Below are 19096 nucleotides of genomic sequence, written 5' to 3'. Positions count from 1 at the left end.
AAGGGCTAGCAACCAGTCACTATTTGAATCTCAATTCTATCATTAAGCCAAATAGCTGAAGGTGGCCGATCAGTCTTTTCAAGACCGTTGGCACTGTCTACTCCGCAAGGGATAAAGACGTGACCATATGTATGTATGTTCCTTTTATATGCAATAAAGATTTTACAAACAAACAAACATATAACAGTGGCTTCAGTTTTCAACATACACGTAATGCCACAACAAAATCCAGTGAAAGTGTCTTATGTAAATGCAATAACAAAATATTTTACGCACTTTCGAATAACAATTTTCACCATTGTCAAGTTCAGTGTAACTTGATTAGTACCATTTTGAACGGACTTGAAATACCTTAGTATAGACTCGGGTGACTTTCGTTTCATTAGCATATGTATTTAGCATACATTTATTTCGTGCTATACCAATACATATTGTTCATAACATTTTTATCAATGACACTAAACGCACAGCTGCAATTTGAGAAACAATAGAATTTTGTAAATTGTTACGCTCTACGAAATTTATAAATAGAACAATTAATTTAAAAAAAGAATTCGTTTAAGAAAAAAATATACCCAGTATAAAGCAGACGTTTATAAATTAAAAAAAACCTACTACAAAAAAATGAAGATGCGGTCTACAGTGTTAATAATGTTTATTTTATCTGTGACAATATGTTTTGTTGCTGGCCAGAATATCGAGGAGACTAGAGGAAAGAAAAAGAAAATTGCATTGTTTGGTAAGTAACAAATTTACAAAGATCGATTTATTATTATAAATTTAAAAGTGTTAGTCTTACGTCAAATCCACTGAACCGATTTTCGTGAAATTTTACATAGAAGAAACATAATAGTTTATTACGACAATTACTACTTATAGTAAAATTTATCATTTAGCCTGATAACAGCTGAATGAGGCATATCAAGGCTGCTGGTTCTGTGTACCCCGCCAGGGATAAAGACGTGATTATATGGAAATACGTACACTCAATGTTGGATTGGGATACCAATTTGGTTCCTACTATTCAGCAAGTTACCTTTATTTTAAACTTGGTTTTACCAAAAGATAACCTTGAAAATTATACAACGCTACCTATAATACTGTGTAAAGTTCATTTATAACTCTTATTTTATACTCTTTTAATTTATTTTATACTGAAAATTTCCTATAAATAATTTTCGTAAAAAGAAAACCTCAACTGATATTCTCCTTTTTTCAAGTCGGTAATTTCTAAAACGTTCTCCTAAATGTCACAAATACCATCCTGAAAACCGCATCAAAATCGGTCGAGCGAAACGTAACCAATCGTGGACAAACACACACACATACGTACAGGTCAAACTGATAACCACCTTTTTTTAAGCCGGTTAAAATCTAGTATCAATCATTTCGAAAATTACCTCATATCAAGCGTACATAATTGGAACATCCCATTCTTCCAAATGAACAAACACATTGCAGCATCACTTTTCTAGAAAGCCCACATCTATTTACACTCGAATTAGTGTCAGTTCGTTTGTTAGTTAGTTACGCACAAACATACTCAAAAGGATTTCACACTTGATCAGAATTGGGGGTAGACATAAAAGGGGATAGGTAAAATCAGTTAGAAACTTTACCAACTCCATACAAATTTGATGAACCATGAAAAAAATAGGGACAAAATTTTATATTGAACTAGAAATACATATGTATATGTATAGGCATTATTTGAGCTTACGAGCCGACTAAGGGATAGGCTTATAAAGTAGGGATTCTCCTTTTAATCGATGGGCCTAGCAACCTGTCAATATTTTAATTATTCTATCACCCGCTGTGTGTTGTGCCCGCGACTTCGTCCGCGTGGAATAGTTATTTTGGGCATAACTGAATCCCTTAAGGATGAATAATTTTCATACGAGTGGTTGCAGCGTGATGTTATATAGCCTAAATCTTTCCTCGATAAATGGTCTTTTCATCACAAAAATATTTTTTCAATTCGAACCAGTAGTTCCTGAGATTAGCGCGTTTAAACAAACAAACAAACTCTTCAGCTTTATAATATTAGTAGGTATAGATTAAGCCAAACAGCTGGACGTGGCCTATCAGTCTTTTCAAGACTGTTGGCTCTGTCTACCCCGCAAGGGATATCCACAGAGCTGATGCAGTGGTCCAATATTGCGTTCATATCAGAATATTTATTGCGTTAATAAATTTTTTTCGTAGCCGTGTATTTGGCCGATATGGTGCAGGTGTTAAAATTCGAATAACATATTAAAGTTGCCGGGTTTATTGTTTTTTCAAAACCTCTGAAATATTTCCGGTCAGCAGCAGTGCAGATAAAAAATAATAAATTACGAACAGATTTTTTTGGGTATGATTTGCTATCAACCCTAGGTATGGAGAAATGTAAATTTGTTTGTCCTCAAATTCTCTTGTTCGAATTGTCATGGCATTTTTACTACGCTTTTATTAGCTTGGGTTGTATGTATGTATGTATGTATGTATGTAACGGAATCTTTGAGCTTAATTTTCACTGATTTCTAAACGTCTGATCAACTTGAAACTTTGCACACGTATCAAGGACCGATGACAATGCAATATTTTGATAAGAGTTTCTCATTATCCTTATTAAAACTGCCAGGATTAATAAATTCATTTTTAGATCCTTCGTATGAGAGTAAGAGAGACAGAGATAGCACCAGTGCCAATAATCTCCATACAAGAAACCAAGAAGTTCTGACGTATAATGAGTCAAAAAGAGATGTAATATATTTCCATATAATGTTACTATTAACCTGAGGCTTCTTTATTTCATCGCATTGCTCCATTTAGAATTACCATTAGAAACCATAGTAGAATTAGTAGAATATTTTAAAACAATAAAAAATATATAAGTAATAAAACAAAAGTAATAAATGAAAATTGAACAACTAAATTTACAAAAATACAAGAATAAAGTTACTACCTACAGAACTTTGCGATATTTAATACGTATTTAACATATTAATGCAATTCTTGAATTAACATTAGGTATCTTTTGCCTATTTATAATAGCAACACTGTAATACTCGTTTGGAAAATGAGTGACAGTTTTTTATGTCAAATAAGTTTTGCAGTAAGTTTTGATTGAATTCGATTCGAACACCTGTAAACTTTCTTTCTGTTGTTTTTTACCGGTGCCTGTGTATTTACCTATTTGCACTTTGTTTTGTGCTGATAACTTGTCGTTATTTGGAGTTTGGAATCTTCCGTTGAGTCGAGCTTTGTTCTTCCGGATATTCGTGTGATTTTATCATCTGAGATTGGACTCTGACTGTGTTTACTGTGTTGTGCAGATATTTTGAGATAGGACTCCTGTAAAAAATACCTTATTATTTGAGATAGGAGTCCCAAGTTTGTGTTTGTTTTTGTGAAAGACAGATTTTACAACAAAAGTGCCACGATGTCTTCAGATAAACTTTGTTGCGTTCCTGGTTGTAAAGGCAGTGGAGGTATGTTTGAAATATTTTTGTTCCTGTATCAATCTGCCTCTTAATCTTGTGGTTTGATTCCTGGCAAGGCCACAATCGAAAATTATTACGTTTGCTGGATAGTCAAAAATATTATTAACAGTGATTTATCACTATAAAATTCTTTTCAACTGGGTTTAACAATCATCATACATACATATAATCACGTCTATATCCCTTGCGGGGTAGACAGAGCCAACAGTCTTGTAAAGACTGATAGGCCACGTTCAGCTATTTGGCTTTAAGATAGAATTGAGATTCAAATAGTGACAAGTTGCAAGCCCATCGCCTTAAAAAGAATCATGATGATGAGAATATTATGAGATTTAATCCAATCAGGCCACATATAACTTTAAGAAAGTTAGTTGTGAAAACCTCCGGCGATGGGCGCATGGTTGCGAAAGTCTTTTCTAGTAAGATAGTTATACCAGAAGTGTTAACTTCCAAAAAATAATTGTATAAAAAAACTAGAAAACTACCTGTTTTATTGCAAATCGAACTAAAAAATAGAAAATAAATAATAGTTTAAAAAAAACTAAAAAACTACGCTTTTATTGCTAATCAAACTAAATAATAAAAAAAAAAAAATTAATGACAAAGGAATTCAGTAGTAGCAAGTCGAACAATCAGTTATAGTCAGTTGTAGTAGTAATTACCTCGGATTAAAATTATAACAAAATTAAATTTATAAACAAAACAATTTAAATCAGAGTAAAAAGCGTGGGGTGCATTTTACTTCATTTTCATAACTCTCTTGTCATAAATATATGCTAATAGAATGATTTTAATATTTACTACATCAGGCACCCCACGCTTTTTACTCTGATTTAAATTGTTTTGTTTATAAATTTAATTTTGTTATAATTTTAATCCGAGGTAATTACTACTACAACTGACTATAACTGATTGTTCGACTTGCTACTACTGAATTCCTTTGTCATTAATTTTTATTTTCTATTTTTTAGTTTGATTATTTAGTTTGATTAGCAATAAAAGCGTAGTTTTTTAGTTTTTTTTAAACTATTATTTTTTTATTTACATACATTTGTACATGTGTCGCGGTCTTAATCGCTTACGAGGTAGGCAGAGCCTACAATCTCGAAAGGCCACATTCAGCTGAAATTGACAGGTAAAAATAGTGAAAGATGAGGTAGAGGTATAAGGGTTGTAAGAAAATGAAAAAACAAATAGTATTTGACCACTCCATATGGATCACATTGAGAAAAAGGCTTATACAGGGTGACTTTTAATTCAACTGCATAAATTTAACTGTTAAGTGTACTCATCTAAAGGATATTTAAAAACGTTGAAAGAAAAATATCGGTTCATATTTCAGAAAGTAGGAAAAAAATATAAGTATCAAAATCCACGATCCTAAATACGTCATATCACCCCGGGCGGTGGAAAAGCGACGCGTATAGGTCGCGCGGTGGTTTAAGAACGCTCGGCAAAAGTAGAAGGGGCATGCGCAGTGATCAATTTTTAGGTCTATTAGGTGGGACGAGGAGAGAGGGGGGGCGGGTGTGCGCCGACGGCGACACGTATTGGTGGATTAGTCACTCTTTACTTCCCGCGTTGAGTTCGCGCGTCCCGTGTCTCTTGGGTACTGTTGCACACAAATTGTTTTATCGTATTTGTACGCGACAACTTAAAATAATATATCAATTCTCAAACAGTACAAGTCGCCCCTACCCTATGTCCGTCCACGGTTGAATATAACTATGTCAAATTTCATCAAAATTGGTTCAGCCAGGTCAGGTTAAGTGTGAAAACTGAACATGCATACACACATACACATTTTCGCATTTATAATATAAGTAGGGATTATAAGTATTTATAAGGCACAAAATCCATACTAACATTATAAGTATATTATAAGATATGGATATACATAGTTAAATAACCGAGTTAAAACATAGGCTACTTTTTTTTGGAAAATCACGCGGGCGAAGTTGCGGGACAACAGCTAGTATTAAATAAATAAAAAAAAAACATTTCCCTTAGCATTTTTGAGCGCGAATGTACACATGCGCCGTTTGCCCCCACTATTTTTTCCGAGCGTTCTTTAACCACCGCGCGACCTATAATATTCAGAGGTCAACGACACAATTCATTCAGAGCTGAGCGATCACGACAACTCTGTACTTTACTTGATCTTGATACTAGAAAAATAATTTATTGTTCAGACATTTTTTTACATGTTTAGTTTTAGGGTTTTTTAATGTGAAAATGATGACGTTTAATTTAAATAAAAATAGGCTCAAACGGCCCAGAAGCATGGGCATAGTCTATGTTTAAAAGGATGCAGTTGTTTTAAATGTCACCCTGTATACCTGTCAATCTTTGAATCTCAATTCCATCATTTAGTCATACGGCTGATAGTTGCTTTTCATTTTTATCAAGACTGTTGGCTCTGTCTAGGGATATAGACGTCCCTCACTGTAAAAATCAAAATTCAAAATTTTTATTCATTATTATCTATAGGATACTTCATATCGCTTAATAATTGTCAAAACGATTGGTTTCACAACATTAAATAAACTACTTAAAACTAAGTTTACTGCCGCTTCCAAGGCGTCAGTGCAGAAGAAGCGGTAACAAACTGCACTGCAGCATTTTCTTCATACATATATATATACATATGTTTCTCTATCTTTCCAGTATACTTCGCCGACCTGATAGTAAAGAAGATTTTCATTTTGAAGCTGATCTATGCGTTCGTGTTTTGGGTGGTGATACACAAGGCTGGCTACTTCCTGGCCTGGTTCACCAGCTACCTGAAGGAACAGAAGGTCCATGATCATCATCCCACCTATCACTATGACCAGCATGATCACAGACAGCCGGCGTATATAGCGTATGGAAAGTCTTATAGAGTGATGTAGACTGATTCTGTTTATTATTAAATAAAATTTAATTTATTTTATAAATTAATGTTAAGTTTTTTAAGGCTGACTTTTTTTTATTTTTGTTGGTGTCTCTTAACAATATCTTTTCAAAATTGTCGAAGAAGCTTGTAATTCTTCTTGTAGGCGATGGGCTAGCAACCTGTCACTATTTTAATCTCAATTCTATCATCAAGCCAAAAAGCTGAACGTGGCCTATCAGTCTTCTCAAGACTGTTGGCTCTGCCTACCCAGCAAGCGATATAAACGTGACTATATGTATGTATGACGTAAATTTTGAGAATTTCCGTCACTATTTGAATCTCAATTCTATCATCAAGCCAAAAAGCTGAACGTGGCCTATCAGTCTTCTCAAGACTGTTGGCTCTGTCTACCCCGCAAGCGATATAAACGTGTCTATATGTATGTATGACGTAAATTTTGAGAATTTCCAAACATAATGAAAGATTTTTATGGTAAATAAAATTTACGGTGTAACTTTTAGTTATCGCCTTAACGTCTTTTATGAAAAAGTGTCACCATCCTTATGGCATTGCCCAAGGCGAGGTTAAGTATGTATAATCTTTATACACAAAAATCTCGAGGCAAACGCTTTGAAAAAGCCTTAAGAAAACTTTTCAAACGCACTCAGATGATGAACATTTGGTAAAATATGCTGACTTGTGTTGTGAAAAATGTTAACAAAACATTGATTTATTATTACCTATTTGTGTAAAATTATCAAGGAGTTTGTAATATATCAGCTGAACGTGGCCGTTCAGTCTTTTTTCACGGATATAGACGTGACTTTATGTATGTAACAGTATGTATGTATGTAAGTATATAAGTACATATATATTTATGTAAGTATATATGTATGTAAGTATGTTTGTTAAGGAGCTCAGACATCTCTTCGTGTAAAAACCTAAAGCATTAACTACTTCTAAGACAACTTACTATTTCATTTGATTTTTGGGAATATCAAGATAATAAAGTTTTGCTCTGAAGCTAATTATAACATACTGCAACTTGTCTCATAATATAATTTAGTTTTAGTAGATAAATGTATTTTAATTTTTGTTTTATGCCCCCGCTGTCTTCCACACTATTAATAAAGAGAAAAGATCTGTATATTTGTATGTTTGTAACGCCTAAACTCAAAAAGTACTGAACTGATTTTCACGAAATTTAACACATATATAGAATAAACCTCTGGGAGTGACATAGGCTTGTTTTTTTTTTCTATAATTCCCCACGGAAGCGAAGCCCCACGCCAAAGCCAATAACTAATAAGACAACTAACTATTTACTTTAATTTTTGGAATTACCAACGGAACAGAGAACAGTTTGAAGCCAGTTTTGACATAAACTATACAATATTTTTCATATATGTTACATATATTTTTAGTATGCCACAGCTAACATTCTTCCCAGTCAGTTGGAATTCGTGTATTAGAAATACGTTCGTGGAGTCAGCACGTGATTATAGTTGTAAGGTATTTCTCATATAGTTTCTGAGAGTGTACACGGGGGAAAATAGGGATATGTTACCCTCTTTTCCGTAGTTTTGGTTGTAGATAAATACAATTACGTCTATGTCCCTTGCTGGGTAGACAGAGCCAACAGTCTTGAAAAGATTGAAAGGCCACGTTCAGCTGTTTGGTTCAATGATAGAATTGAGATTCAAATAGTGACAGGTTGCAAGCCCATCGCTCATAAGAGGAATCTCGAGTTTATAAGACTTACCCTTTTATGTAATATAATACCAATAACACCATGTAGGTAAAAAAAATAAATAAAGTAGCTCCTTTGACAGTATATTCACTCATCGCGTTCTCATTCACTCGTCACGATATATGATAATTGACGCCGACGTTTATTGGTTACTAGCTGTTCCCGCGACTTCGTCTGCGTGGAATAGTTATTTTGGGCATCATTGAAGCCCTCAAGGATGAATATTTCTCCCCGTATTTTTCACATTTGCCATTACTTCTTCGCTCCTAAAAGTTGCAGCGTGATGTTATATAGCCTAAAGATTTCCTCGATAAATGGTCTATTCAACAAAAAAAAGAATTTTGTAATTCGAACCAGTAGTTCCTGAGATTAGCACGTTCAAACAAATAATAAACACTTCAGCTTTTTTAATATTAGTATAGATAATAACAATAAGAATCCATGAAGGTAATATAAAGTACCTCCTTTTGACGGTATATTCACTCATTACGTGTTCATTCACTCGTCACGATAGTCGATATATGATAATTGACGCCGACGTTCATTGGTTATTTGAAGCGGCACAAAGCGACGCGATTGGCGGATCAGATTACAGCGTGATCCATTAACGAATTGCTGTTTTTCACTAAATCCGTTTCGGCACCATCACGATTTTAACGATTCGATTTTCAATTCAATCAATTTTTGAACGATGTTCAAAAATTAACAAGATTTTGCCGGCAGATCTGTACACGTTATATCCGGTTTTGTGGAAATATCTTCCAAGCAATACCAAGAAAGAATAGGACCATTCCATCTCTTTACTATGGACGTGGACGTAGTACCTAAAAGGCGACTAAGTGATAGGCTTTTAAACTTGGGAATCTTCTTAGGCTATGGGCTATTCACTATTTGAATCTCAATTTTATCATCAAGCCAAATAGCCGAACGTGGCTTTTTAAGGTTGTTGTTAGCCCTGTCTGCCTCGCGAGAGATAAAAATGTGAAACGTGAATATATGTATGTGGAAATATCTGGATAACCTCTCTCATTGCTCTTTTTCATTTAAATTATTGATGATTTACATACATATGTACATATAGTTATATCTGTAGGTATAGTTACGTCTGTATTACTTGCAGGGTAGACAGAGCCAACATTGTTGAAAAGTCTGAAAGGCTAGGCCGACAATCGTAATTTTATATCGAGATATTTTTATTTATTTACCCGTAACTATAACGTGGATTTTGACCAATCACTACACGAGTAAAAAATAAACAAATAAGCTTATATAATAAATAATATTTTTATACAAGAAACATCGCCGTAAAATTACAGATAATCTAGACGGAAAATAAGCATTTTGTACGGGAAAAACGGAATAACACCCTTTTATCTTATGTTGTACGAGATTTTCGGGAAAATAGCATAATTTCATAGCCGAAAAGCAGCTTGATAAGCCGCTTCTACGCTCACCGTAATGGGAATTGTAAGAACAAATAAATTCTCCGAGTTGAAATAGGATTTCGCGCTAATTTTTCTTGTTGGTAAATGCATGATACATATTTAATCTATAGAGTTGCATATAGAACTTTTAAATAAATATGAATTCAAATAAGTATGCAAATATCGTGGCAAGTGGAAAGAGGTAGTCTCTGCCTACCCCTCCAGGAAAGAGGCGTGATTTTTATGTATGTATTCAAATTTTTGTTATTGATTTTTATTACTGAAGTATTCTGCGTCTATGTGGGACATTTTAAGGTCTGTGGATATATATAAATGTACATACGTAGATATAATCGTCTATATCGCTTGCGGGGTAGACAGAGCAAACAGTCTTATTTCCTGGCACGATACGATAGGTTAGGAGAATAGGAGCACTCCATCTTTTTGGATGGATGATGTATAGAGATACTAAGAGCTCATAAACTTGGGATTCCTCTTGTACTATGGGCTAGCGACCTGTCACTATTTGAATCTCAATTCCATCATTAAGCCAAACAGCTAAACGTGGCCTATCAGTCTGTGAGTAAACCCGAAATAAAAGTAATTAATATTCGAGGAATTAATGCCGTGTGGTTCCCGGCACCAATACAAAAAAAGAATAGGACCACTCCATCTCTTTCCCATGGATGTCGTAAAAGGCGACTAAGGGATAGGTTTATAAACTTGGGATTCTTCTTTTAGGCGACGGGCTAGCAACCTGTCACTATTTGAATCTCAATTCCATCATAAAGCCAAACAGCTGAAAGTGGCCTATCAGTCTTTTCAAGACTGTTGGCTCTGTCAACCCCGCAAGGGATATAGACGTGACCATATGTATGTATGTATGTAATATTCGAGGAACCATATGACCAAGACAAATTAAGCCATTACAAACATTTAACATACATACAATCACGCTTTTATCCCTTACGGGGTAGACAGAGGCGACACACCTGAAAATATATATTTTTTTTAAATTTAATGTATAACATTCAAAGGCAATGTAGGCTGTACCCTCGTTCGTAAAGCAGGTTACATCAGCCGTAAACCCCGACGCGATTATAAACACTTTACGTATATCATAAAACCACACGGCGGAGGTCACAGATCAGGGTGGGGGACAGAAAGGTCGGGGATCATGAAATGGAAATAAAAACAAGATTGGATGTTGAATTCTTTGAACATTGCACTGATTTTATGATTTCACATGGATTTAACAAGTTTTTGTATGTGTGAATCAATCTTTAACCTAACAGTGTTTTGAAATTCTGTTAAAATTGTAATGAACGAAAGGTGCCGTGTGGTTCCCGGCACCAATATAAAAAAAAGAATAGGACCACTCCATCTCGTTCCCATGGATGTCGTAAAAGGCGACTAAGGGATAGGTTTCTCAATTCTATCATAAAGTCAAACAGCCGAACGTGGCCAATCAGTCTTTTCGAGACTGTTGGCTCTGTCTTCCCCGCAAGGGATATAGACGTGATTATACGTATGCAATATTGTAAACTTTGAAATGTCACTTCTGCGCCGTCGCATCATCATCGATACAGTGACTTAATTTAACGGTGATTGCTTACTTTTGTAGCAGCGCGTAACTGCGGGCATGTCAGAGTCATAATGTTACGGTATATTTGTTACGTTATTGTTACGCCCACGCGGTTTGTTTAAAAGGTTCATTTTAGGGTACCCAGTGTGAAGAGTAGGAACGGAATTTCTGGTTTAGATAGATATATAGATAGATAAAACTCTTTATTGCACCATAAGAGTGAAACATACAAAACAGCAGAAACGAAACAGAGATGGTATAAAAGTGGACTTATCGCTAATGCAATCCCTTCCAGTCGTATATGGATAAACATCCAAGACCCAGGCCAATCAGAAAAAGTTCTTTTCTCATCATTTCGCCATGGCCGGGATTCGAACCCGGGACCTTCGGTGTCGCACACAAGTACTACTGCTGCGCCACAGAGGCCGTAAATGAAATCTCTTCCAGTCAACCTTTAGGTGGAAGAAAACCAAACAAGAGATTGGCGTTGTCATAATTAATTAAGCTTAATTTGCAACCCAACACGTAAAATATGACGTCACAGGCAAGTAAATTAAAACTGTAACGGCCATCATTCATATCGGCCGTGTGGTTCCCGGCACCATTATTAAAAGTAATAGGACCACTCCATCTCTTTCCCAGTGGATGTCGTAAAAGGCGATTAAGTGATAGGCTTATAAACATGGGATTCTTCTTTTAGGCGACAGGCTAGCAACCTGTAACTATTTAAATCTCAATTCTATCATTAAGCCTGAACGTGGCCTATTAGTCTTTTTAAGACTGTCCGCTCTGTCTACCCCGCAAGGGATATAGACGTGATTATATGTATGTATGTATCAATCAAACGTATTGACAAGTTACAACTAGTACTTAATTCAATTATACCGGTGCTAAGTTTACACATGCATAAGTTCTCCTTTGAACTACATCTACGATTCAAGATGGCTTCCAGCACTCAGTCGAGTATGAACTGCGGTTGGCGTATGTTTTACATTATTCGTGGTATATGTAAAGGTCGGAGTTATTTATAAGTCCTAGATGTTGTTCCCTGTTTTGTAGTTCAGCGTATTGTGTTTAGGTAGGAACTTTTGGGCAGTATGAAAATAAATCTATTATAGTTTTAAACTTAAATAGAATACATACATATAATCACGTCTATATCCCTTGCCGTGTATACAGAGTCTGGAAAAGACTGACAAGCCGCGTTCGCATAAAGTCGAACAACTGAACGTGGCCTATCAGTCTTTTTAAGACTGTTTGCTCTTTCACTGTCCGTATAGACGTGATTATATATATTATTTTAAAATATTTTTTTAATTTTTATTTTTAAATATATACGGGACAAATTACACAAATTGAGTTAGCCTCGAAGTAAGTTCGAAACTTGTGTTACAAGATACTAACTCAGCGATACTATTTTTGATAATAAATACTTATATATAAACATCCAAGACCCAGGTCAATAAGAGAAAGTTCGTTTCTCATCATGCCCTGGCCGGGATTCGAACCCGGGACCTCCGGTGTTACAGACAGGCGTTCTACCGCTGCGCCACAGAGGCCGTCAAATATATGAATGTATGTAAGTATGAAGTACATACAATATGATAAGAATTGATTTTGTACGGAACCCCTTGTGTGAGATATCAGCTCACACTTTGTAAGATTATATTTTTATTTGAAAGTAAATTGAGCGTCACACCGATGGCTGAAACGTGGGTAGTGTAATTTTTATTTTTATTATCCTTTTTGCAATATTTTTCAGCTTAACCTTTAGAAGGAAAATAGTCGTCTAGATTTTTCATTATGTATCGCGCCAAAAATATACATATATACATAATTATGGTCACGTCTATATCCCTTGCGAGGTAGACAGAGCCACAGTCTTGAAAAGACTGAATGGCCACGTTCAGCTATTTGGCTTAGTGATAGAATTGAGATTTAAATAGTGACAGGTTGCTAGCCCATCGCTTAAAAAAGAATCTCAAGTTTTAAAGCCTATCCCTTAGTCGCCTTTTACGACATCCATGAGAAAGAGATGGAGTGGTCCTATTCTTTTTGTAATGGTGCCGGGAACTACACGGCACAAAACAACGAACAACGTTGTTTGCAACGGAACTTCAAAATAAACGAGGTCTGACCACTCTGAACAGTACAGATGGGTGGTCCGCAAGTAAAATGTCTCCGCAAGCTGCACTCAGCTGCTCGCATGTACATTCAAGAAGAAAAGTGTAAGTAAAAAAAATAAACCTGTTTTTCACTAGTTGAATTTGTAGGTATATACGGGACAAATTACACAGATTGAGTTAGCCTCGAAGTAAGTTCGAAACTTGTGATACGAGATACTAACTCAACGATACTATATTTTATAATAAATACTTATATAGATAAACATCCAAGACTCAGGTCAATCAGAGAAAGTTCCTTTCTCATCATGCCCTGGCCGGGATTCGAACCCGGGACCTCCAGTGTCACAGACAAACGTACTGCCGCTGCGCCACAGAGGGCGGCATATAATCACGTCTATATCCCTTGCGAGCTAGACAGAGCCAACAGTCTTGTAAAGACTGATAGGCCATAGTTCAGCTATTTGGCTTTAAGATAGAATTGAGATTCAAGTAGTGACAGGTTGCTAGGCAATCGCCTAAAAAAAGAATCCCAAGTAGTATAAGTCTATCCCTTAGTTGCCTTTTACGACATCCATGGGAAAGAGTATTCGTGCCGGGAACGCAAATAAAGATATATCAAACAATTCAATTTATATAATATAAATATGTATGAATACAGAATTAACCATTTGTGTCCTCAAAACAAGTAATAGATTGGCCAACTAGTTTGAATTGTATCAAATTGCAAATAAACTAGAAAGCCAAAAAAAAAAGACTTAAATCATTTGTGACAAAATAAAACTAAAGATTAAACAAATAAAATTAATTAAATTAAAACCCTAACATGTACCTATAAGATTGATAATTACTATACTAAGGAAGATGCAAAATTTCAAATCTTCGGGCGGCAGTGGTTTGAGGTTTGTGTATTGATAACTAAATCAGTCAAATAAAATCTTGACCTGAATTTCACCTTTCCCTTATCATATTTACGAGTAACATCTGTCAATTTATTTTGTTCCAATCATAAAAAAACATACATACATAAAATCACGCCTCTTTCCCGGAGGGGTAGGTAGAGACTACCTCTTTCCACTTGCCACGATCTCTGCATTACTTCCTTCGCTTCATCCACATTCATAACTCTCTTCATACAAGCTCGGCGGTTTCGGTTACTTTTGACCTGACCCTTTATCAGGACGTCCTTAATTATAAAAAAAACAATTATAATTATTCACTTTAGTTATCGACGGTACTCGGACGCCGGCAATTTTCGCTAAAATCAAGGAGTTTTCCGATACACGCGCTGTTAGGGGCGGAAATAGTTGCGTTTTTTTATGATGGTAGGTACCTGCTATAAGTTTACTCTCCTGTAACTCCTCCGCTGATGACGCCTTTATAACCTGATCGTCGGCATAGAGCAGACATTTGACGAGTAACTCATTCATCCTTAATCCACTTTCAGACTCTTTCAAATCTGTCAAACAACTATCCATAAATAGGTTGAACAGCCACAGCCATCGGTTTTTATGATGGTAGGTGCTATAAGTTTACTAGGACTGTTTGAGCTTGCTTAGTCCGCTTTAGGCCTAATCTTGCTTTCAAACGGACTGATTGGGGTCGAGCGCACTCAACTCTATTATAAATATACATACTATATATGGATATTTGAGTTTAATATAAGTTTAATAATTGTGATTCAAATAGTGACAGGTTGCTAGCCCATCGCCTAAAAAAGAATCAATGTCGTGACCTGTCAATCTGTGACGAAATCTCTACGCCACAAGTCGCAATAGCCAATCACACGACGCTATTAGACATAAATATTAAAAGCGAAGGGTCTAAATCGCGCAAGCAAAGATTTCACGGATCGGACCATATATACAACCCCTGATACAGCATCACACCTAGCCTGGCGGAAGCCCGCATCATCGCTCATGCTACAAATCATTTCGCGACTCTTAGCTCTGACTTGTCATGAAGGCATGATATGTTTTTGTATTGGAGTTAGGTTTCTATAAACTAATTTAATTAGACAATTGAACCATTCCAATTCTCACGGATCAAAGCTGTATATTGTGTTAAATATAAAGGGAACATCATTTCGATTTATTTATACTCGAAGGCTTTATATAAAGAGGGTTGATGAAAGCCCATTTTTTATTTTTTACTTAATCCATTAAGATTGGATCCTTTGACGGATTTTTTTTGAATGGTGATAGGTGTCTTTGCGGAAAATACAGCGAGGAAATTCTTATTTTTTAATTTTATCAAAATGATGTTTTTTTTTGTGAAGATTATTGTGTCGCTTACATAGTTACTTGTAGAAGTTACTGTAATAACAAACTATAATACTGAAGTATATATACTCGTACTTATCGTACATCCATACATACATATCAACATACATAACAACCTCTGTAGCGCAGCGGTATTGCGCTTGTCTGTCACACCGGAGGTCCTAGGTTCGAATCCCGGCCAGGGCACGATGAGAAAAGAATTTTCTCTGATTGGCCTGGGTCTTGGATGTTTATCTATGTAAGTATTTATTATAAAATATAGTATCGTTGGGTTAGTACCTCGTTTATAAGTTTCGAACTTACTTCGAGGCTAACTCCATCTGTGTAATTTGTCACGTATATATATATAAATATACACGTGACAAATTACAAAACATACATACATAAATATAATCATGTCTATATCCCTTGCGGGGTAGACAGAGCCAACAGTTTTGAAAAGACTGATAGGCCATGTTCAGCTGTTTGGCTTCACGATAGAATTGAGAATCAAATAGTGATAGGTTGCTAGCCGTCTCCTAAATCCCAAGTTTATAAGCTTATCCCATAGTTGACTTTTAAGACACGTTTAGTGGTCCTATTCTTTTTACTATTGGTGCCGGGAACCACACGGCACTAATAAAAAAAAGAAGCCACAACAAAAATAGAAAATAATAATACTTACTATATACGAGAACTTATTAATAAGGAACTAAATTACGTATTACTTAAAAAAAAAGTTTTTTTATTTTGATTCGAATGCGATAACGCCATAGGCTAGACAAATAATAATAAAAACAGGAAAAGGCTCAATTTTGAGATTCTTCTTTATGGCGAAGGGCGAAATCATTAATCATCCGTATTGATCCCAAAAAGAAAGATTGAAGTGCCGTGTGGTTCCCGGCGCAAATAGAAAAAAAAAATAGGACTACTCCGTCTCTTTCCCATGGATGTAGTAAAACGTGGCCTTTCAGTCTTTTCAAGACTGTTGGCTCTGTCTACCCCGCAAGGGATATAGACGTGATGATATGTATGTAAGAAATAAGACTTGGTACAGACACACTAAATGAATTGCATATCAGGCATGAGTGTGTCTGTTACAGCTTAATATTTTTTTTAAACCGATATTGGACTTAGGATAGCGTGTATCGTGAAACGCAAACTCGTGAACAAGCAACTTTCCAATTCTAATATATGTATGTACTAGAGGCCGCCCGCGACTTCGTCCGCATGGAAACCCTATCAATCACGCGGGAACTCTAGGATGAAAAGTAGCCTATGTGTTATTCTGGGTCTTCAGCTACCTACATACCAAATTTCATGGTAATCGGTTCAGTAGTTTTTGCGTGAAAGAGTAACAAACATCCATACAAACTTTCGCCTTTATAATAGTAGTAGGAAGTAGGATGGTGTTCACGCCAGTCGCTTTTTTTGTCTTACAAAACTAATATTTTGGACATTTCGCTGTCGGTTCTATGTGAGGCTTTGAGATGCAAATAAGTTATTATTAAGTAAACGGTGAAATTTTTCCTGAGTAAGGTACCTACCTACGTGGAAAGTATTTTAACAAAAGAAGCATAATAATCTTTCCCGTAGGTACGTAACACGTGAATTAGTCACAGAAATGAAAATGGCGGCACGAATTTGCTCGAGAACTGAAACAAAGGAGAACTTTCTTCTTTTAAAACGATATACACGTGTGTTGAACGAAATAAATACTTATTTATTAACTGAAATCCGTTCGGGACGGGCGAGTGTTTTAAATATATTTAAGTTTTAAACAAAAATATGTGCTTATAAGCAAACAAGTTTATGAAATATAAGTTTTTTAAGTTTATTATACGTGTTTGTAGTGGAAATATAGGATTGAAATAAATACAATGAAATCAATTGTGGTTTTGTTTATGTTGGTGGCATGCTGTTACTGTCTAGGAGGCAATGAGGTGATGCTAGAAGATTCTAGAGCAAAGAAGAAGAAGGGTTCCCTCAAGATTTGGGGTAAGCAAAATGAATATGTAGATATATAAATATAAACTATCACGTTCTTTATCCCGTGCGGGGCAGACAGAGCCAACAGTCTTGAAAAGACCGAGACCTTGTTCCGCTGTTTAACTAAATTAAAGAATTGAGATTTAAATAGTGACAGGTTGCTAGCCCGTCGCTTTAAAGGAGAATCCCAAGTTTATAAAATTGTCCCTTAGTCGCCTTTTACGACATCCATGGGAAAGAGATGCAGTGGTCCTATTCTTTTTCTCCGCAACCTTTGCAGGTAAACCTGACCCGTATTGGATCGATCATGGTTACACATCCAGTTGCCTGAATGTGCAGGTTTCCTCACGATATTTTCCCTCACCGTAAGAGCATCGGTTAGTATTCAAACTAATGTAAATAACTTCGAAAATAGTCATTGGTACATGGCCGAGGTTGGATTCGAACATGCGCCTTTCTGCGCATCACGCATTTTAACCGTACACCTTATCAATTCGACCACCGACGCTCCTACTATGTCAACTGATTACATACATACATACATATCATCACGTCTATATCCCTAGCGGGGTAGACAGAGCCACCAGTCTTGAAAAGACCGATAAGCCACGCTCAGCTGTTTGGCTTAGTGAAAGAATTGAGATTCAAATAGTGACAGGTTGCTAGCCCATCGCCTAAAAGAGGAATCCCAAGTTTATAAGCCTATCCCTTTGTCGCCTTTTACGACATCCGTGGGAAAGAGATGGAGTGGTCCTATTCTTTTTTGTAATGGTACCGGGAACCACACGGCACGTCAACTGATTATTAGACCACAAAATGTTTCTTTTTTCAGCTATGATCTTACTTTTGGTGTTCTCCAAAGTCGCCGCCATCAAAGTGGCAACGTTCTTCATGTTCATGGCATTCTTCCAAAAACTCTTCTACATCATCGGCCTTGTTCTCAACTACTTCTTGAAGAGCAAATCTATGGTGGTCCCCAAGCCCCAGCCTGTGTATGGGGCTCCACAGGAGTACAACACCTTAGGGTACAGCTATGGACCACCCGAGCCTGATTCCTATGCGGGCTCAGAGAATCCCTTGCTAGCTTTAGCGGACATTTCAGGAGGATCATTGAACTGGCTTTTCAATAAGAATCATTAGTGTTAAGTTTATTGTTAATTAAATTATTTATTTATTTAGTTTTTATTGTTTTTTTTTTAAATACATACATACATATAATCACGTCTATATGCCTTGCGGGGTGGACAGAGCTAACAGTCTTGGAAAGACTAATAGGCCAGGTTCAGCTATTTAGCTTAAGATAGAATTGAGATTTTATTTGTGACGAGTTGCTAACCCATCGCCTAAAAGAAAAATCCCAAGTTTTTATAATCACGTCTATATCCCTTGCGGGGTGGACAGAGCTAACAGTCTTGGAAAGACTAATAGGCCAGGTTCAGCTATTTAGCTTAAAATAGAATTGAGATTTTATTAGTGACGGGTTGCTAGTCCATCGCCTAAAAGAAGAATCCCAAGTTTATAAGCCTACCCCTTAGTCGCCTTTTATGACATCCACGGGAGAGTCATGACTCTCCCGTGGATGTTGTAAAAGGCGAAGGTAAATG

At 36.0% G+C, this 19096-nt stretch overlaps 2 protein-coding genes across 2 annotated transcripts; both read left to right on the top strand.

Annotated features, from left to right (window-relative positions):
• Nucleotides 1-608: 608 nt before the first annotated feature.
• Nucleotides 609-6376, top strand: LOC106132970 (uncharacterized). The gene is made up of 2 exons (XM_013332550.2): nucleotides 609-739; nucleotides 6153-6376. Exons 1-2 carry the CDS (start codon nucleotides 625-627, stop codon nucleotides 6374-6376), a joined length of 339 nt encoding a protein of 112 aa, XP_013188004.2. The 5' UTR covers nucleotides 609-624.
• Nucleotides 6377-17383: 11007 nt separating this feature from the next.
• Nucleotides 17384-18632, top strand: LOC132902777 (uncharacterized). Its single transcript, XM_060949036.1, has 2 exons — nucleotides 17384-17501; nucleotides 18325-18632. The coding sequence occupies exons 1-2, from the start codon at nucleotides 17384-17386 to the stop codon at nucleotides 18630-18632; spliced, it is 426 nt and encodes a 141-aa protein (XP_060805019.1).
• The last annotated feature ends 464 nt before the right edge of the window (nucleotides 18633-19096 follow it).

The sequence above is a fragment of the Amyelois transitella genome, chromosome 3 (genome assembly GCF_032362555.1).
Source record: "Amyelois transitella isolate CPQ chromosome 3, ilAmyTran1.1, whole genome shotgun sequence".
NCBI lineage: Eukaryota > Metazoa > Arthropoda > Insecta > Lepidoptera > Pyralidae > Amyelois > Amyelois transitella.
The sequence above is the reverse complement of the archived record's forward strand: the minus strand, read 5'-3'. Positions and strand labels throughout refer to the sequence as shown.

Coding starts and splice junctions, on each gene's coding strand:
- LOC106132970 (XM_013332550.2), top strand. CDS start 625: ATGAAGATGCGGTCTACAGTGTTAATAATGTTTATTTTATCTGTGACA. Junction 740..6,152: donor AAAGAAAATTGCATTGTTTG/GTAAGTAACAAA, acceptor CTATCTTTCCAG/TATACTTCGCCGACCTGATA.
- LOC132902777 (XM_060949036.1), top strand. CDS start 17,384: ATGAAATCAATTGTGGTTTTGTTTATGTTGGTGGCATGCTGTTACTGT. Junction 17,502..18,324: donor GGGTTCCCTCAAGATTTGGG/GTAAGCAAAATG, acceptor TTCTTTTTTCAG/CTATGATCTTACTTTTGGTG.